The sequence below is a fragment of the Musa acuminata genome, chromosome BXJ3-4, assembly GCF_036884655.1.
Source record: "Musa acuminata AAA Group cultivar baxijiao chromosome BXJ3-4, Cavendish_Baxijiao_AAA, whole genome shotgun sequence".
NCBI classification, from domain to species: domain Eukaryota; kingdom Viridiplantae; phylum Streptophyta; class Magnoliopsida; order Zingiberales; family Musaceae; genus Musa; species Musa acuminata.
The window spans coordinates 45,363,437-45,384,606 of record NC_088352.1 but is presented as its reverse complement, the minus strand read 5'-3'; the positions used below and the strand labels follow the sequence as shown (position 1 = coordinate 45,384,606).

Genomic DNA, 21,170 nt, shown 5'->3' with positions numbered 1-21,170 from the left:
AACGAGCGGAGTTGGGAGAATCGAAGGGAACAATGGACCGGAATGAACCTTATCTCACTGCCGGTGATAAGGCTCCATCATTTCATCAACATGCATCTGTCTGTTTGGGGATGTAAAGCTACATGGATTCATGCAATTATTTCTCTCGGAAACTTGTAGCTATGTGTGCATCAAATTGTCGACTGATGTTCTCAGCCAACCTACATGTTGCTGCATCATACCGATTTGAAAGCATATCCCACATGTTTAGAAAACCATGCACTGAGATGATATCGAAAATGTAGTAGAACAAGTTGCATCTTATTTAGCTTGATCTATCGAGATAACATTGCATGAACACACAGTTGAAGTCGAATACACACATAATATTTATTCAAATCGAAGAGACAAGCACTTGCTGTCACACCACACCTTCATGTGATCTTCTCTTGATCCTAACTCTCAGGCCATTCTTCATGTGGAGGATGATGGAAAGCTTTGGCTCGACCACATGACCTTGGAGCACCTCAACGTGGAAGTTGTAGACCATGGCGGCCACCACTGCCTTCATCTGGGTGAAGGCCACTTCCTTCCCCAGGCAGGTCCTGGGGCCTGAATTGAACGACAGGAACTTGTAAGATGGCTCATGCCTCACCCTCCCCTTCTCAGAGATCCACCTCTCCGGCTTGAACTCCAAGCAGTCTTCGCCCCATATCCCTTCCAACCTCGCCATGGCGTGGAGTGGAACCAAGATCTTTGTGCCTGGTCCAACTCCGTGGCCGCTTGGGAGGACTTCATGTCGCAGAGCTGTTTTGTGCTCGAAGGGAACCGGAGGAAATAGCCTCAGCGACTCGCACAAGGCTGCATGCAAGTACACTAACTTGCTCAGCTCCTCTGCGTCAAATACCACCAGATCATCCGAGCTCGATCTCTCGTTTCGTAGAGATGCTGCCTTCTTCAACTCCTCGAGGATCTTGAACTCCACCATGGGGTTGTTGCAGAGCAGCCAAAAGAACCATGTGAGCCCTGCACCAGTCGTGTCCCTTCCGGCAAGCATGAAGTTCATGGTTGTGTCCCTCAGGAACTTGTCGAACTTACTCGATTCTTGTTGACTCATGTGTTGTTCTTCGTCGTCGTGTTCATCGATGTAAGACGACAGCAGATCGACCTTTTCTTCGCCTTCGTGTATGTGATTCTTGTCGAGGCTTCTCTGTTTCTTCTTCTCTGCTGTTCTTTCCGCTATGAAACGGTCCATTTCTTTCCATGCCATTGCCAGTTTCTTCTCCTCCCCGATTCCCAGCCATCTCATCAGCTTCCACCAGGCTGGCGGCACGATGTGCCGGAGAAACAGAGCCCCCATCGCATCGTCCAACGCCCTCGCAAACGGGATGGTCGGGAACTCGATCGAGAGGCAACACGGATCGACGCCAAACACCAGGTGGCAAGTGTTGTCGAAGGTCAGCCTCAGGAACACATCCTGCAAGTCGACCACCGTCCCTTGCCGCGCGATTCCGTCGAGCAGCGGAATCAACCCCTGCTCCACCTTGCGTCGACTGGAGCCGGCGACGAAGGACCGGAAGCTCCGGCTGCTGATGAGGCCATGGGCCCTCGTCCTCTGCTTCTTCCACAACTCGCCGTCGGAGTTGAAGATGCCATCACCTAGGACGTCGAAGATCTCCGAGAACTCCTCGCCCTTGGGGTAATTCGAGAAGCCGGCGCTGAAGATATGCTGCAGGTTGGCGGGGTCGCACGTCAACACATAGTTCATGCCCAACAACCACGGGCCGCGGAAGACGAAGGTGCACCCGACCTCCCGAACCAAGCAGGTGCCCCAGTCGTAGATGCGGCGACAGCGGAGCAGAAGCCCCGGCAACATTCCTGCTACGGGCCAATTCACCGGGACGTTCGACCGCCGGAATATCTGGCAGAAGTAGTAGCAGAAGACGAAGCAGACGAAGGCGAAGAGGAAGTCAGAGCGAGATAGCAAAACGGCCTCGGCGGCCATGACCAAGCTGCCGCCCATGACTGCGGAGAAAGCCCACTGGAGGTTGATGGAAGGCAGCGGCAGCTGTGCCCCTGCTTATGTATGGCAACGGCGGAATGACCGCAGGGAGCGAAGCTTGAACGATACTCCTGCCACTCTTGCTTCATATATATCCGGGTAGAGGATACACCATACCTTGATTGGGTTACGTGGTGGATTGGTTTACGTGCTTCCACATCGATCTTGTTTCCAATTAGTACGATTGCGTGACATATAATTTTGTTGCAAAAATTAGCTGCCACAGAATGATTGGTCACAAGATTACAAGCCATCGGCCTAAATGGTAAACGACGGACCGACAGAGACGAGCTTCCTCCGATTCCACTCATTTTTGATAACGTATATCTAAAACATCACCCTCGATATTTTAACTCGAATCCTTTTCTATCAAACTCGGCTAAACGTCTCACCGGTAAGTCTCTGCGTAGGTATTCACTTGCATCCAACTAATTGTCGAGTAGTTCATCTAAATACCGATTCAAGTTAAAAGGCATAATGAAATATAAACTTCTCCAACAACAAGCAAGCTCCATATCCTAGCAATGTTTTCTTTTCAGTGCCGACAGTGATACCATTGACATACGATCCTTATTCTTTCTTCAACGGAATCGACGAATGTGTCAACATTGACAGTTGCATTGCACTTATCATGAGTGGCGTTGTATGCAGAGCATTTGCAACAATGGGTATCGGTTGCTATCAATAGGAATATACTGCAACCTCAGAACAACGTCACCAATCGGATTCAGCTGAGCTCAGCATGATCTCACATATCAATTGGAATACACCGCAACCTCAGAACAACGTCACCAATCGGATTCAGCTGAGCTCAGCATGATCTCACCTATCAATAGGAATACACCGCAACCTCAGAACGTCACCAATCGGAGTCAGCTGAGCTCAGCATGATCTCACATACTAATAAATATCAGGTACGACTGTAGCCCCTCTCTCTAGCAACGGGAAGGAGTACAGTATCAGAACAATAATGTTATTGAAGCTTATTGCAGTGGATTCGCACAACAGCGTTTTCCAATCAAAGCATGTTTTCGAAAGGACAGAATCTTTCACTTCAACAGTAGATTTCTGACACGAATTCAGATATGCGAGAAACAATATAACCGGTCAAAAACACGTTTCAATGATGCCAACTGAAAAGACAGCACTCTGCCCTTCAAACTGCAGCGGATGCAGACTTCTTCCTTGGAGTTGCTTCAGTCCCTGGAAAGAACAAGAAACAGTGGTAAGAACATGCCAAGACGCTACTGTTCTACCAGAACATGTTACAATGTGTATGGTCAAGTAGATGACTCGGAGTAACATTTTGTACAAATTGGAAGATTGAAGGCACATGCTACAATTATTTTGTCCATCTAAATTATCATACACATGTTGCTATACTTTGTAATATCTGCCAGTATTTTGTTTTTTCACTTGCAATTATTGCAGTCATAATTAAACAACAGTTTGGGCTGGCTACCACATGATGAGTCCCTACTACAGTAAATTTCATATAGCAAGAAAAAGCCAACCCAAAAGGAAGCGCAAAGAACAAGCATTACACCAGAAAACAATCAACTATAATTCTCAAGTTCCTTTCATTCTTTTCATACTTTTTTTGCTTTTTAGTTCTAGTGGCACACCAACTACTGCAGCACACAATGGAAAACTTTGCACCCACAATTTCCGGCACAGCCAGCATGGGAATTAGGCCAAAGCTTAAAGCCTGGGTTGCTTCTAAACTACCACTCCATCAGTGTTTAGTATGTCATTTAATAAAACATGCAAAAAATACCTTCTCTAAAATTACTCCTGAACCTTCGAGGCACATGTCGAAGATATCTCATCCTTCCTGTACCCGTTGTCTTTCTCCTTATTGCCTTCACACTCCAGTTGTCTGATGCAAGAAGATTTCATCAGCATAACAAAGTTGTACAATTAAACACCACAAAAATCACAGCGAAAAGCAATGCCAAGTTGTGATCGAACATAGCAAGGCAATTATAATCTGATATGAAGACCACAAGCTCATGCAATTGGCAAGGGAAGTCCACAAGAAAACTGTTGAAACAGATGTGGTACCAATGTACATGGAATCCAACTGAAAGTAATCCTTAAAAACTTCAACAAAATATTAGAATTAGGCATGTAACCAGGATACCGAGCCAAAAAAATATAGCAAAGTACATCTTCCCTTGGGCCATTAATCAATAGCAGCAAACTTATATATGGAATCCATCAATTGAAAGTAATACTCGAGAACTTCAACAAAATATTAAAGTTAGGCATGTAACCAGGATACCAAGCCAAAAAATATAGCAAATTGCATCTTCCCTTGGGTCATCAATCAATAGCAGTAAACTTATATATGGAATCCATCAATTGAAAGTAATACACAAAATATTAGGGTAAGGCATGTAACCAGGATACCAAGCCAAAAAATATAGCAAATTACATCTTCCCTTGGGTCATCAATCAATAGCACTAAACTTATATATGAAATCCATCAACTGAAAGTAATACACAATATTAGAGTAAGGCATATAACCAGGATACCAAGCCAAAAAATATAGCAAATTACATCTTCCCTTGGGTCATCAATCAATAGCACTAAACTTATATGTGAAATCCATCATCTGAAAGTAATACACAAAATATTAGAGCAAGGCATGTAACCAGGATACCAAGCCAGAAAATAGAGCAAATTACATCTTCCCTTGGGTCATCAATCAATAGCACTAAACTTATACATACTTATTCAACTAAACCAAGAGAGTATGTCACGTCCTAGCTCAATGGGGTAATTGTCATATCCAAATTGAACTAAAATCAAGTGGCTTAAAATAATTAACCCTAAGTTATGACAGTATATCCATCTATCCCTGTATACCAACTCAATTAACTTCCCAAATCAAATTTGGGACTAAACTGAGATGTTACAATCTTCCCCATTTAAGGCTTGATATTCATGTCAAGGCCTAACTTAGCCCTAGTGCTTTAAAAAGTGCTAGGTGCCTTTTGGCGCCAAGGTCTCAAAACGCCCAAGGGCTCGCTCGAGCGAAGCGAGGTACTATGAAATATTCAAATATAAAAATATATAATATAATAAAAAATAATTATTTAAATAAAAAAAATAATATTAAATTAAAAATATAAAGTTAATAGTACATTGCTTACTGTTAACAGTAGTTAGAGGGGAGAAAAAATATCAACAGTAACAGAGGATTAGTTTAAGATTGTTGCAATAGCACTATGAACCACAGCAGCGACAGTGATAGAAACTACGAACAACAACAGTGACAAAAGCTCCAGACAGCAACAGCGATAGTGACGAAAGCTCTGGACAGCAGCAGCGACAGCAGAGAAAGCTGCGGACAGAAACAGCGGTAGCGATGGAAGCTCCATAGGACGTCCGTCGATGGCGAAAAAACCTACAGTCCACTCCCTTGACAGTGGAAGGAACTGCACATGGAACGACAGTGAAAGGAAGCTACCGGGCTGTTGGACTCATCCATCGACAATAAAGGAAAGCTCGGTCCGCTGCGTCTGCGACGAAGGCAACGGCAATAAACGTCGACGACAGAGGCAGAAGCAATGCTAGGGTACCTTGGGGTCGCACGAGCATGAAGGGTGGCTTTTGAGGTAAGAAACTACGTTATTTAACCAAACCAGACTTAAAAGTCTAGTTCGATTTGCTTAGTTGAACCGGACGCTCGCACGAAGCGCTCAACGCCTGGTCTCATGCGAGCGCCCAAGCGACACCTCTTTGAAGCGCACCGCCTAGCCCTTAAACGAGGCACTCAGGCCTCGCCTCGTCTCGCCCGATCGCCTAGGCAAGCGTCTGAGCACCTAGGTGAGCGCCTTTTTAAATCACCAGTTAGCCTTGAATCAAACACTAACACAGTGTGCTGCCTCTAGCTCCGTGAATGGGTAGTCCCTTTTCACTTAGTTAGGTCTTTATCATGTTCAATACTAGTAGACTTTGGTAACATTTGTAATGACTCAACTCAATACGATAACTAGTCCGTAACTTTATAGACCTAGGGCCATGTGGTTCAAAATAGTTAAGCCCAAATTAGTGAAAGGGAACACATCTAACCTCATATGGTAGTTCAATTAAACTTTGCAGCCATATCCGATGTAAGATTAAACAGGGGATGTCACATTATATCCAAGAACACGTTAGAAACCATCAGTAACAAACCCCATTCTAAACATAAATCGCTAGTTCCTCCATGTCATGAAAGTGAAGATAGATGAAACTATTCAATAGTCAACTTTCCATCATCACAAAAAACTGGTTCTTTTAGCACTTGGAGGAAACTATTCCTAATACATTCTCAAAACTAATCGAACAAAACAAGAAAAATCTCAAAATTAGCTCACGTTTCGAGAAAAGAACAATTCCGAGACAACAATTTGATATCTACCTACTAGAAGTTTCCACAATAATATTAGAAAGCAACAATTCGTTAGATTGAAAAGAAACCTGACGAGCAACAAATGTACCAACCCCTAAAAGCACTTCCAACAGTGAAATTTCAGCTTGGAATACAACACGAGTAGCAGCAGTTAGTACATGCGCACTTTTCAAACGGTAGTTTACTATCAAACCCTTCGTGTTCTACGGGTCATTACATATTCATTTCTAGATGTAACCAGAAAAGAGCTTAATGAAAACAATAAAAGGATCACAAGGTCACTTCTTACACTTGCGGATCCGAGCAGCAGGGTAGCCACAGGAGCCGCAGCGGCTCTTCTGGAGATGAAAGCTCCTCCGCCCGCACCTAACGCACAGGGTGTGGGTCTTGTTCCTCCGCTTACCGAAGCTTCCTGTACCCTTCCCCTGGAGCAAACAGAAGCCACAGACAGAGAGAGTTAAAGGCGACGGAATGGATCCAAGATAGGCCTTCTACAGGTAACCCAGAGGAGTCCTCACCATTGTGCGGCTGTGTTCTCTTCGGTCGCCCCTTCCGAGGGTCGGCGAGCTCCGAGCGGAAAAATACGAGCGAGCGCAAATGGAAACCCTAAATTGTCGATTAGGCCTTCCATTTTATAGTCCCAAGAGCAATACGAAGCTTCAATCGAACGGATGGGATTGAAAACACAAACGGAATCCCAGATCGCAACCGTTGAATCTAACGAAGAACTTTTTAGCAAAAATCTAAAAGAAAATGAAAAAAAATTACATGAATTATTCCTATTGTGTTTGATTGCATTAAAAAAATGATCAATTTATTTATTTTACATATTTATGAAATTAAAGTTTAGTTGGAGAATTATTATACTTAATGGTGTTCGAGCTTTGTTTGTAACTTTGTGCGCAAAATAGCACGCTAACGTAGACCGAAAAATACATGCACAGAAGCCTTAGAAATACGTAAAATATATTTAAGCTAATTCGACCTAACCTGGCTCGTCGTTCAGGTGGTTTACTCGGGCGAGATGGGTAATGTACGTGACCCACGTTGTACTCGACCCATCTTGGTGGGGTCGCTTTGGGCAGGCAGGTCTTGGGATGGGAACAATGTGTTAGTGTCAATAACTTTAAGTCGTGGTCTCGGGGCCGATACGATTGAATTCGAGTCCGAATAATTAAGGATCTTCCTGGGACGACCCTTAAGACTGCTAAGGTGGTCGACTGCGGTAGTTCGATCGTGATGGGACAGTCATTGTTTTCACCAGGGTGGGACTCCTCACCTGGACGCACGGTGGGAGGCGCTTCGTCTTCGCACCTGCACACAGGTCTGGTCGGGAGGTTCGACCCGACCCCTCCGACGATCCTCCCGACCCGACCCCTCCGACGATTAAATCAGTGGATAGTCTTAGGGGGGTTTTCTTACCTTTTTCTCCTCCTTTTTCTTTCTGAGGGCGAGAGTTTTTATAGGGGGTTATCGTTGCCTGATGTGTCCGCTTATAGGGAGCATGATCGTACTCCTAGCAATGTCCGATGTTGGCGTGGTGTGAAGGATCGAGCTTACGCAGGACGTGGCGTGCCCTAGTTGTCGTCATGGTCTGCCTCGATCATACGCGTCTAAGTTAAATCGAGGCATGAATCATTATCTTAGAGGAGCTGATGTTAACGCACGTCCCATCATTATTACTACTATCAATTACCACTATCAAATGGTACGCAAGAAACATGTACTAATACATTGATAAATAGGATATCTTCTTGGAAAGTAATCTCAAATTCCTAATCGATTTCTCCCAAGTCGGTTTGGTGCTTGTGACCCATCTTTATAGTAGTTGCTGTAGAGAGACAGAGACAGAGAGATATCCACGGCGATCAAACCGATTGGCGGCGCGGTGAAGGGGGTGAGGCGGAGATGACGCTGAAGAGCGGGGGCGATAAGGAGTTCGAGGGTGGGGCGATAAGAACCATGGAGTCGCGGGTCATCCTCACTTGATCGTGGACGGCTTCGCCGAGAGCGGCTGCCCCCTCCGCATTGTCACCTCCATATATTGTATCTCTACAGTCATTTATATATACGATTTTTCTAGCCCTTAATCATAATGACTTGTAATTTATATGAAACCTATTCTATGACTTATGGTATGAGATACATATATGTTACTCCACAATGAGACTAATTACAGATTAACCGTTGTGCCACAAAATGCAGTAATCTACTCGAGACTAATTGGAGATTAACTGCTACGCCTCAAAATGAACCGTGAGTCTGACAAACTGGGTTGGTTGTCCAATGTATGTGATCCACTGCCCAAAGTCTTGATGCATGGTATTCTGTTGGAAGCTCAGAAGGGGAAAATAGGAAAAACGACACTAAGTTCCAAGTTCCTTATCCGAAGCCACACTAACTCAATCATGAACCGATTAAGCTACATCATGGATTATTACACTAGCAGCTAATCAATCAACATCGATGTAAGCGGGCCCAAAATAGAATAAACCAGAACACAAATTAAAGAACTCGTTCGTATAATATGAACTAAAGAACGTAAAGAAACTAACCAACATTTAGGACAATATCAAGAATCATGATGAAGAAGAACCAAGATACAAAGGAAAACAACATATTGCAGAATCAAGAAGCATCGAGAGAAAGAACCGACAAAAACAACTTGGATCGAACCGTCGAATGCAAAATCAAGAACCATAAAGAAGAAAGAAACAAGAACTATCACACGATCAAAAAGCATACGAAGAGGAATCAAAACTCATCGCAAAAGTCTATGTATGAAGAAAGAGAACTAGCATCTCAAGAACCACTTCCGATCAAACTACGAAAGATTAACGCAGGAGAACAACTACAGACCAAGCTCAAAAGGGAAGTGAAAAGGGAGAGAGTCGAGCCAAGAATAGTACCGTAGAGGATGGCCCTATCGACCTCGACGAACGCGCCATCGCTAGGTCTGCGACGGCTCCATCCTCGCTGGAGTCGGTCTCGGCGGAGGTGGCGGTGACGTGCTAGTTGCGGTAATTAATGACCTTGGCAAGAATCCGGGAGGTGACGTTGCGGAGGGGGAAGCCGCTCTCGGCGAAGCCGTCCTCGATCGAGTGAGGATGGCCCGCGACTCCATGGTTTATGAAGATGGGTCACAAGCTCCAAACTGACTCGAGAGGAATTGATTATGAATTGTAGTAGAACCTTCTAGATTCCTTTCCGAGAAGATATCCTATTTATCAATGTATTACACGTTTCCTGCATACCCCTCCTCTCCCATCGCCCTACCTGCCTGCTTGAGCTGCAAACCGACCCAACCGAGATGGGTCGAAGTGCAATTTGTGTCACGTGCATTACCCATCCTGCCCGAGTAAACAACCTGATCGACGAGTTAGGTCGGGTCAAGTCAGCCTAATTATATTTTAGGTATTTCTTATAAGGCTGTGGTGCGCGTATTTTTCGCTCCATCTCGAACAAAGCCCTGAACACCATCAAATATAAGCCAAGTATTAAATTAATAATTCTCAAGCCTTTTCTTTTCCAAAAAATTCTCAAGCGAAACTTCAATCTTGGTTAATGAGACCACTTAGTACTCATAAATACGTAAACAATATTAATTGATCATTTTAATGAAATCAAACATAATATGAATAATCCATGTAATTATTTTCCTTAAAGTTTTGCTAAAAAAGTTTTTCCTGAGATTCAACAATTACGATCTATTTGTGGTCTAGATCCTATCCATCCTATTAAAGCTTTGTATTGCCCTCGCTCAATTGGGAGACTGATTTGGTGTTCTAGGGATCTATTTGCTCTCGCTCAATTTTTTCCTCACGCGATCATCATCAACCCTCGAGAAGGACGATCAAGGTGAAAACAATCCTCTCAATTACTTATCAAAACTCTCACATTGTTAGTGTTTCTCAACGACAATTGGATTACCAAGCATAGGATTATTGACATCTTGTAGATGCAGGGTTTCATTGATGACAATTAGATTACTCACTTTGCCATCAAAGATCTGAAAGAACCGCCACAAATCTACATATTAAATGATCCCTCGAAAAGAAAAGGAATAACTCATAGACTTAAATGAAAGAGATCAAAGAACTTGAAATCTCACCATCGCCTTTGGAAAAAGGTTCCAGTAGAAAGTGACTAAAAAAATTATTCACCATTAAAGATCGTCAAACTCTGAACTATGTATCTAAGGATCTAACGATCCATCCAAAAAGAAAGAATCCCAAATCGTAGACCTAAAGGTGAGGGACAGATCAAGTACACTGAGATCTCAGAGAAACCTTCTCTTTGTCTATACTTTGAAATGAAATCTTGGAAATGTATGATTCGTTTATGATAAGACGTGATCATTAGATCACCAAGACGAGAACCATTTACCTGTGAAACTAATAATCTATGGAAAGAAACATCCGTAAGATTAAACGAAAGGGAGATATCAAGAACTTGAGATTCCAACGTCATCGTCTCCTAGTCTTCGTCCGCACTCCACAGATGGAGGGAGGGAGATGAAGACGGAAAAGGAAATGAACTTTTGTCTACTCCACACGTCGCCTCGCCTGTCATTCATAGGCCTCATCTACGAGAGCCGGTGTCTTGCCCTGCGTCATTTATATCCAGTGGTCCTATCCAATTTGCATCACATCGAGTGACCAACTATGCTAGTGAAACGTGTTGCAAGCGGAAGAATCGAGCATGTTTCATGAAATAACAATTTAAAACATCTAAATACAATTTAGAATGCTCCTGCACCATTTCAACAAGAATGTGGATAACAATTTAAAACATCTAAGTGGAAGAATCGAGCATGTGTTGGGTCAGATTGAGTTATGAACCTCGTCACATGCTTCATCGTCGATAGTTCCTATACTAAGGTCGAGGTCGAGAGAATGATTTCCTAACTCGACCCATCCGAATCTTAAGTTAGAGTTAAGTAGAATAAGAGTAAGTCCAATATCTCCTTAGCGTTGGTTAGAGAGTTAGCTTTTATACCCGCAAAGGAGGATCGATCGTACATGATCATTTAATGACTGTTAACTCTTCGGAAGGATTTATACCGAGTGTCGATCGACTTGTGTGGACCCTCACCATGCGTCGTCGTTCCGAGCTTTTCTGGAACAATCGTGCGGCACCACCATGAGCTTTTTGGAATGACTCCGCGGTGTTCAACGTCGAATAGTGCGAGAGCATATGGTTGTCGTGTTTGGGTTCGAGGTGTTACGTCGTGTTAAACTAGAGATCTTTTGTTGGTGCTGTTATCACTTGGATGGTGCTGAAATGTGGCATTTCAAAGATAATGTCATAACAATCAAAATTATTAACCTTTGATCGATAAGATAACGAATGGTATTGATTGAATTAGATTACATGTTAGGTTTAATAATAGACATCCATAGTTAGAACATGATGGCATATAAGAAATTTGTTAAGAAAAAAAAAAGAGAGAAAATAAATGTTGTCTAAAAGTGATTAAACAAATGTCCAAGACAAGGAAAGAATGATTCGTTTTGAATTTGTGCGCGTGCAAAATGTTTTCATCGTTTAAGAAATAAACGGAGTGTGTGCTTCTCGCGGTCCTTCGTTAACTTCGGAGCCTAACCTTCGACGCCGTGACCCCGTACAGGAAACGGGACATTCCCTCTCTGCCCACTATTTATCCTTTGATCTCTTCTCCTCATCCCATTTTTAACCTGTCATTATTATAAGCCACAACCTTCCTACAATTTCTCCCCGCTATATATACCTGATGGAATCGTATGGGCTGTCGGAGGTCTAAATCTCCTTGCCACCAATAACGAGATGATCTTTGATGACGCATAAGAGATTACTCAAGCTAAGAGGACAAGGAAAACATTTCTGCAGCGATTAGATTTTCTTCTTCTTCTTCTCATTTCTCTTTTCCTGGAGACTCTGAGTTCGTGGAGGAGACATGTTGCAGGACGTGATCGAACCGACGTCGGAGGAGCTGTTAATTGTAAGCTTTCATCCCTTCCATTTTCATTGTTCTTTCTCATTCCTGCTTGTTGGTTTGATCTGGAGTTTCATGTATTCCGCAACGAAGCTATCATAATTCCTTCAATTTATGGAGCTTCAGATAACTTAGATCTCTTGCATCCCTAGAACTCAATCATTTTTCTGAACCAGCCATTGCGATGCCCTTACGTTTTATCTACAGCATGCATGGCATTCTTCTCTTGTAAGCTTCCGAGGTATATGGCGGCTGTTAAGATGTAATGCTGTTCTCATTACTAATCTTCTCCGCGAGGTGATCTCACATCATTAAATTCAATACACATACACATACACATGCATCCATGTATATATATATATATATATATATATATATATATATACACACACGCACTCATATAGGTGCATCCTCACGGTCGACCACGTAATATCGCGCGTGCCTCGCTTCCGAATATATCTGCTCACAATTGACCACGTGACAGCACTATCTTGGTGGCAAACTGCATGCCTCTGTCTTCTCTTCCTTTCTGAAGTGGCCATGGCCATGGATGAAGCAAGTCATCAACTTGTTTGGGTCTTTATTTCATATCTGGGAATAGGAGGAAGAAGAAGTTTTGTGTGCTATGATTGGTTACAAGTAGTGCGCTATTTGAATGCAGGAGGGTATCTCGAGTCCCATCGCCGTGCAGCTGCTCGACTTCTGCGACGACGACGGCAGTGCCGCAAGCGACATCTTCACCCTCACCGACCACCACCCGAGCCAACCCTGTCTCCCTCACCGCGAGGACGGCTCCTCCTCTTCCTCTTCTTCTACTTCCTCCTCCATCTCCACCTCCTCTGCAGCCACAACGGCCATTGCCACAAACACCCCCCTCTACGGCTATGCCGGTGACGCGGGGCCATTCTCACCCTTTTCCTCCCTCTACGCCCTTCTGGATGCCCCTTCGGTGTCGCTCGACCCCGAACCCGGCCTCGCCCGGTACCCTTCCTCGTCATCGTCGTCCCAAAATCCACCTCCTCATACTCTTCCTCCGCCGATGTTCCCGCTCGCGCCGACGCCGACGTACGTCGGGGACCCGTTCGACCATATCTTACTGACGGAGACCATACCCAGTGGGTTCTCTCTCGACCCCGCCATGGTAGTCCCCATGCCAGCGACGGGGGGCCCACCATGCCAGCAGCAGAACCCGCAGGCGGCGTACGGGGAGCAGCACTACACGGCGGCGATGCAGCAACCGCAGGAGTTGGTGGGGCTGGATGCGCCACCGTGCGGGTTTCTCGAAGGTACTCTTGGCATGGGTGCCGCGCTGTACGGCAGCGGCGGCGGAGGTGAGCCGCAGGGGTTCTTCGGGATGGCGGCGGCGGGACCGGACGCAGCACTGGTGGGGTTGGGCGACGCGGCAGAGGGCAGCGACCTGGGCACGTTCGGGCAGGAGACGATCGCTCGAGCGTACAGCCCCGGCGACTTGCAGGTAATTAACGGAGGAGGCCAGCATCTGATGGTCGGATGCAGCGGCAACTCCCGGCCGCCGCTGCCGGCCACCGACGTCTCACCGTTGGAAGACTCCTCCTACAAGGTTGGCCGCTTATCCGTGGAGGAGAGGAAGGAGAAGATCCACAGGTACATGAAGAAGCGGAACGAGCGAAACTTCAGCAAGAAGATCAAGGTACGTAGTATCATCTGTTCCATGCAACGAACGTGATCTCATCTCACGCAGAAGCCATGTCACCTCTGCAGTATGCTTGTAGAAAAACCTTAGCCGACAGCCGACCTCGAGTCCGGGGAAGATTTGCCAAGAATGATGAACTTGGAGATCTGGCAAGACTGAGATCCAGCAACCATGAATTCGAGGACGAGGAAGAAGTAAGCTCTACGTTTATCTTATACTGTGAACCTTCCAAACACAAAGCTTCAGCAGAAGAATTCTCTTCCCCGCAAACTGCTGCAACTATTTACGTCTCTGAAGATTATTTCAGAGACATATCATGGCTTTCATCTTACGTTATTACATGTTTGGTGGTGCTCATCTCTGACCCCAATTCTCATCTGCTGCTGCTTTCTACTTGTAGGTGGCCATCAAGGAAGAAGACATCCTCAACACCTCTGACATCCTTGCACATCTCAGTGGGGTGAACTCATTGAAGTGCAACTACACCCTTGAATCCTGGATATGACTCGTGTGGCTACACAAAGATAGTGTTGATTGTAGACTTGTTGGGGCCATCCTCGGCAGCAAATCTAATCATTCTCAGTTCAGTAAACTCAATATGTGGAGACCTGAAGAAGGTATCCCTGCATCCAAATGCAGTTGTGGAGTTACCCGTAGATCAAGAAATCAGTGAACTCTGTATACTTCCGAAAGTTTCGGATGACACGGAATCCAATTTTGTCTAATTACTTCACGAATGTTTAATCCGTCATTTCAGATTTATAAGCTGAATATATATAGCACTTTTGAAGCAGATAAAATTTTTATATGCCATCAGTACTACAAACTAGTCAGACACATCTGCAGTTGACCAATCAGAAACCAAAGTGTACACCCTAAAATCGAGATCGGCTAACATGCAAATTCTTCATTCACGATAAGGATTCTTTCTCGAAATTTGAGTCTCTTTTACGTCAATCTCAACTTTTTGTTCGGCCATTAATGAATAAAGCATGAACACACAGCGATGATTACTACAATGTGAGTGGTAAAGTCAAATGGAACAACTCAACTTTGCTTCAATCACAAGCAATCATCACTCCTGAAAAGGCCATGATACATTGTTAAAGCGTGTACCACTATGATGATCTTTCCAAGGAGGGTGTCTGCCATTTAGTGAGCCGCATCGAGAAGATAGAAGAGCTTGCTGCACAAGCTCGATGGTCAAGCGCACAGTCGACGCCACCATCGCATTACTGGTGTGTTTCCGATCGCAAAATGTCCTCCAACCGTCGCCTTGGCACCGTGCAAACTGCAATGGTAGAACAGATAGCACCGACAGCGGTGGTTCATGATCTCTCTCGATCCCAAATGGATCATAGTGATCAGCGTCGTGGCCACCGCTTTAATTTTCTCGCAGAGAAAACAAAATCATAAAATCCACTCGTTGAAAGAACGGACGATTTCACCAAAAAAAAATCTCCTTTTTGGTTTTTTTTCCTCGTAAGAAGCTTCTTGTTTTCGTTTTTCTCATGTAGTATCCCATATTTATTATAATCATGTAAATATTTGAATATATATCTCGACTAAAGTCAAGATTTCAGTATGAATAAAGTTAGCTATACCATCAACAAAGTTACAATTAAAGATAATTGTTGGTGTCAATAACTTTATGTCGTGGCCTCGGGGCTGACACGGCTTGTTTCGGGTCCGAATGACGGGGATCTTGCTCAAGGTCTCTCGAGATTGTTGATGTGGGCTGCCGTGCGGATCGGATCACGTCGAGGCTCGTCGGGACGTCTCGTATGGAAGGGTCCCTCTCCTCGGCGTTGGTGGGGAAGTAGCTCCGTCTTCGTACCTGCATACAGGTCGGGTCGAAGCTCAGCCCGACCCCTCCGACGATCAAGTCAGATGAAGTGAAGAGGTCTTTTTTGTGTGTGTTTCCTCCCCCATCCCTTGCTCCTCTCGGGAGCGGGGTTTTTATAGGGTGACTTGCTGTGTCTGTTATGCCTGTTTTGCAGGGAGCAGGATCATACTTCCGACCACGTTTGACAGCGGTGTTGGCATGACGTGAAGGATTGAGCATGAGCAGGACGTTAATGCGTCTCGATCGACGTTCTGATCCGTTTGATCAAGATGCTGTCAGGTCGATCAAGACGTGAGGCGTCATCTGGGGCAGCTGACGTCAGCCCGAGTCTTGTCGTTATTATTATCCTCATCAACAATGTTGATCGCACCATCTATTCTTATGAGTAAGAGGAGATAATTAAGCTATACATGATTCAGAATCAGAAGAGGGGCACGATGATCGGCATAGCGAGAAGGCGATGGTGAATGGATGAAGAAATTGAGGCACTATCTTGAAAAACGAAAATGACGAGAAATCACCCTTAAAAGAAAGGAACGTTGGAGTTCTCATCGCCCACCACCCGAAGAAGAGATGGGTCATCATGGACGCGGTGTTTGAGTTCTCCGACATCCCGCAAGAGTCGAACGCTCGGAATGAGTATTAATGTTGGGCGCGATGGTTTCGAAGCCACGAACATTAATGTTCGGATGGTTTCGAAGTACACACTCTCTCTCCCATCTTAATTGTCTTTGCTCATTCTTGCTCGCGTTAGGGAAGGACGAGGAGACGGTGCCCGCTGCGGGGTCCACTCTGCAGCCACCGTCTCTCCCGTTTGACCTTTGACCGAAGAGAGAAGGCGACGCAGGGAAGCATAAGCGAACGAACAAAAGCGGGACACTGAAAGCGGAGATGGGTAATAGCAATCTCTGTTTCTATCGATTAGAGAGGAGAAAATTCCAGTTTCGCTATCACCATTGCAGTAAAAGCCCAACTTTGGGAGCAGGTGGTATCTCCCTTTGCTAAGAAAGATTTGTCTTACTTTTTGGTTGCTTCGTTGTTCTTTCTCACTGGCTGCTACTGTTGGCAACGGCGGAGCGGAGGGTCACAGTTGTAACTGGTGATTCGATGGTCGTGTTTGGTTGTTTGTGAGGGAGCCGCTGGTGATGAATGCTTGAACCGGAAAAGGGAGAGAGAAGTTCACGCGGATTTGGGAAAGGAACTGCCTTTTTATCTCTTCTGGTCACCTTACCTTCCCCGACATTTCCTATCTCCTTCATCGTCAGCCGTCGGTTTCTCTTATCTCCTTCCCATCTCTTCCCTTCCCTTCTCGTCGTCCGCATCCTCGAAAAGTCACCTTTCTTGTGATAACCTTATTGTCTCTTTCCTTCCATTCTCCATCTTCATTTTCTCTCTCGACTGTTCACATCAGCTGGAAATCCGTTACTATTCATCCGACATGTCCTTTCTTCTTCATGCCTCCCTCTTCTTGTTGATCCTTCCTGTCTCTGTTCCTAGCCTTGGCGAGATCTTGTCTTGCTGAAAGAGAAGATGGTTCCTTTTTAGAACGAGCTCCGGTACAAGTCGGCCAAAATCTACATAGAGGAGCAGCGAACTGGAACGCAGTATCAAGGTGAGGAATTTGTTACCCCGCTCTTTAGGTCTATATCCTCTTTTTGTCGCCTAAGGTTTTATGACGGGTTTGGATGCTGCTGCGCATCTAATCAAGACAAGAAGGGACTTCACCAAAACTTTGGGTGGAAGAATAAAAGTGAAAATTGTGATCAAAGAATTTGTGGGAATAAAAGAAGATAGAGATTCCAACTGTTGCTAGATTTTGCAGAAACATACTGGTAATTGGGAGATATGGTTCGGATATATCTTCAATCATCCTTCCTTCCTTGGCTTCAGTCACTTGGATAGCTTATGAGTTGCTAATCTTCAAGCCTTAGACATGGAGTATTATTTGTCATTGAAGCCTATTTTCAGATTTGAAAATGAAGTATATTATCTTTGAAACCAAATAATCATCTTCAAGGTAGCAGTAGTTATCCCAACAATATAATTTCATATATAGAGCACCAATCCACTGTTGTCTCATGCTTATATAATTAGTGAAGAACAGCTTATTAGGTTTAGTCCCTGTAGTAGCTGCCATACCATTATTCAGTGATGAACATGCATTTTCTTTATGTCAATGCAGCACGAAGTTGAACCGAGGGTATTCTTATGATGGCTAGTGTCAGGATATATTCTCTTTGAACATGACAATGGAAAGTGCAGATTTGGAAGGGCAAGAACAAGCAAGGAATGAACATGCTGCATCTCCTAGTTTGGATAATAGTGCAGAATTTACGGAAGATGATCACTCAGATTTTAGTGTTTTCGATGCTAAATTGGAGTTTGAGAAGATTATGAGAAAAATACCTTTGTATTTGGAAATCAAACAACCAAAACTTCACAGAAGATGCAGGCAAATCCAAAGATCACTTCCATGCAGCAACTCTCAGAATCATCTTACTGGTACCAACAAAAATCTTGCACCATCATTTTTTGCTGATCTTGAAGAAATTAGTTGTGAATCTCATGTTATTCTTTACGGAAACAAATCATTGTTAAACATCCCTGCTAGCATGACAGCCTCCGGTTACATCTTGAAGACCTCAAAGTTGATGGATATAACTCGAAACATAAACAATTTAAGCAAATTCTTTCCTGAATGTTCACCTTTTGTTCAGTCAGGAAACATAGTCATGAGTCCTTCAGCTAGATGGGTTCATGATTTTACACAAGGAAATGTGAAGGGAAGTGGGCCGATAAAAAGCTCATTGTCTTTTGATCCAGTTAAGCAAGACGTTCACATGAAACAAATTATATCAAGATTGGCCGGTAACATGGAAATGAAATTCTCAGATTCATCAAGCTTTCCTAGGATTTGTAGCCCATTGTTAGAAAATGCAAAACCACTCGCAGAACCTCCATGGAAACAATCATCTGATGCAAAATTCTCTCAGGAGTTGATGTTTTCTTGCTCGAGTCCGGAATCGACTTCATCCTACCAGTCTACTTCACCTGCACATGGCTGTGTCAGCTCAGCACTTCTTCACTGTGTCTGGGAGAGTGACATTCGTTATTTCTTATTCACCATGGATGCTGATGATGGAGGTAAAGTATATGCGGCCAGTCCTCTGAAGATCAAACCCTCTGTTGACAAGTCTCTGGATTACATTTATCTGTTCCATTCGTGGAAAGCTATCGGAAATGAGTCAAAGAAAAATGTTATCAGTGCTTCACCTGTTGTTGGAAAGATGAAGGTATCAAGCTCTGTAATCGTTAACTCGAACAGATCAAAATTCATAGAGACTGAGTTTGTCTTGTTTGGTGCTAATGAAAAACATTCTGCAGAAAATAAGTCATCATCTAATCCCAAGAAAAAAAATATGCATTTTAGAAAGATGGCTGTGATATTTAGACCAAGCCATTCGTCAAAGCACAGTCCTAAAATCAAGGTTGGTATAACAGGTTCTGGATTTGGTGATCTCTGTCAATTCTTTTCTGGCGAGCAGCAAATTATCGATGAACCAGATTGTTCAGAACACCTTTTAAATGATTTCCTACCCAATCGTGAGTTGGCTGCAATAGTAGTCAGAGATTATGGATGCAATGTCTCAAAAGGAGTTGCTTTTGGCGGTTGGGGACTCAAGTTCCTTGAGAAAGTTGAACTTGACGATGTTGATTCTTCTCGAGAGCCACCCTCATCTTCTTCTGAAAGTTGTAAAGAAAGATTTATATGTGACAGAGAGACGATTGCTAGGAATGTAACTGTTCTAGTCCCAGCTGGATTTCATGGTGGGTCATTTACCAGAGCTGGTGGCCCTTCTAGTCTCACTGACAGATGGAAGTCAGGTGGACAGTGTGACTGTGGTGGGTGGGATATTGGATGTCCTATAAAAGTATTGAACAATAACTCTATCTGTTCACTTGTTTTGCCCAAGGCTAAGGTGGAAGGGGATTGCAAGTCATTTGAATTGTTTACAGAGGTGCAGTATACAATTCTATTCATCAAACCATTTAGTTTCTTTGGGCTCTGTATCTTGTTTACAGTTTTTTAATTATTAGCTACAAGATATATGCATGTATGGAGAACTAATGTTGAAGATTTTCACAATTTCCTGGTGCTCATGAAGAGTGCCTTGGATATTTTGGGGGCATTCTAGATTACGATGATATCAAGATCAGTCCTTCCTCCGATTATGAATTTTTTTTTCGACTTCTTTTATCACTTGATTTCTTGATGAATCCTCTTTTAGGTGAAGTTTGTAGATCCATCCATCCATGTATTTGTTTGGCACAGGCAACTTAAACAGGTGTGACTTTGTCTTCAATTTACTTTCAAAAGAACATGGTTGTGTTTGTCATCATACCAGGCTTGAATCAATTTTTCGGTTATCAAAAGAGTTTTCCGGACTTATTTTTCTTTCATTTCCATTCTTTCTAGTTTCTTTGGAGATTGGACCAAACTATGAAGAAGACCATATTACAGTCTTTTTCTTTTTTGTTTTCTGAAGAACATATTTGTTCTCGATTTTGCCATTATTTAGTCAATAACTAGTCAATATTTCTCTTTCCAATTTAATCATTGTTAATGCATGAGATTGAGCTAATACGCAGTTTTGCATGTTTCTCATAGCCTGCTCGTCTGAAGCCTAATAGACGAGAAAGTATTGACATGGCTAAATTTTCTTGTAATTCTCAGGATGTAAAGCACAGTGAACCCACTCTCATAGTGTTGAATGTGAGCAAAGACATGTATGCCGTTAAATCTGGATCAACTCTATCAGCTCTGCAGTCTTTCGCCATAGCAGTTGCGACGATCCATTCACAGACACCAGATCTATATCCAAATCTGTAACCTACATGTTTTATATAACTGCTACCATCTTTTTTCTCTTCCATCATGTTCCAAATCTTAGTGCCCAGATAGATGGTGATGAAATGTACAGTATTCTTTATGCCCTTTTGTATCTTTTGAACTCCCTGCAGTCTAAATTTATGTGGAAATGGATTTTGTATTGCTGAAGCAAATTGTTGATGCACTTATGACCATCAGATCACTTGATTCTAACTTGGCATCCTTTCACTTACTGCAGTCATTTTCTGTTACGAAATATGAAATGTGTACTTGTTGAACTGATACTATAACTGTTAATGATGCAACTAGCTGTTTTTAATTGTAATTGCATGGAGTAGTGGGA

At 43.7% G+C, this 21,170-nt stretch overlaps 4 protein-coding genes across 4 annotated transcripts; 2 read left to right on the top strand and 2 right to left on the bottom strand.

Annotated features, from left to right (window-relative positions):
* Nucleotides 1–281: 281 nt before the first annotated feature.
* LOC135636663 (noroxomaritidine synthase-like) lies at nt 282–2,115 on the bottom strand. Its single transcript, XM_065148544.1, has one exon. It carries the CDS (start codon nt 2,000–2,002, stop codon nt 401–403), a length of 1,602 nt encoding a protein of 533 aa, XP_065004616.1. The 5' UTR covers nt 2,003–2,115; the 3' UTR covers nt 282–400.
* Nucleotides 2,116–2,998: 883 nt separating this feature from the next.
* LOC103982646 (large ribosomal subunit protein eL37x) lies at nt 2,999–7,118 on the bottom strand. Its single transcript, XM_009399630.3, has 4 exons — nt 6,963–7,118; nt 6,734–6,869; nt 3,819–3,920; nt 2,999–3,244 (listed from the first exon to the last, which is right to left on the bottom strand). The coding sequence occupies exons 1-4, from the start codon at nt 6,963–6,965 to the stop codon at nt 3,198–3,200; spliced, it is 288 nt and encodes a 95-aa protein (XP_009397905.1). The 5' UTR covers nt 6,966–7,118; the 3' UTR covers nt 2,999–3,197.
* A 5,823-nt stretch (nt 7,119–12,941) lies between these two features.
* On the top strand, nt 12,942–14,831 carry LOC103983404 (uncharacterized). Its single transcript, XM_018825018.2, has 3 exons — nt 12,942–14,087; nt 14,159–14,284; nt 14,491–14,831. Exons 1-3 carry the CDS (start codon nt 13,074–13,076, stop codon nt 14,593–14,595), a joined length of 1,245 nt encoding a protein of 414 aa, XP_018680563.2. The 5' UTR covers nt 12,942–13,073; the 3' UTR covers nt 14,596–14,831.
* Nucleotides 14,832–16,850: 2,019 nt separating this feature from the next.
* LOC135637112 (uncharacterized) lies at nt 16,851–21,040 on the top strand. Its single transcript, XM_065149532.1, has 3 exons — nt 16,851–17,548; nt 18,119–19,955; nt 20,672–21,040. Exons 2-3 carry the CDS (start codon nt 18,180–18,182, stop codon nt 20,825–20,827), a joined length of 1,932 nt encoding a protein of 643 aa, XP_065005604.1. The 5' UTR covers nt 16,851–17,548; nt 18,119–18,179; the 3' UTR covers nt 20,828–21,040.
* The last annotated feature ends 130 nt before the right edge of the window (nt 21,041–21,170 follow it).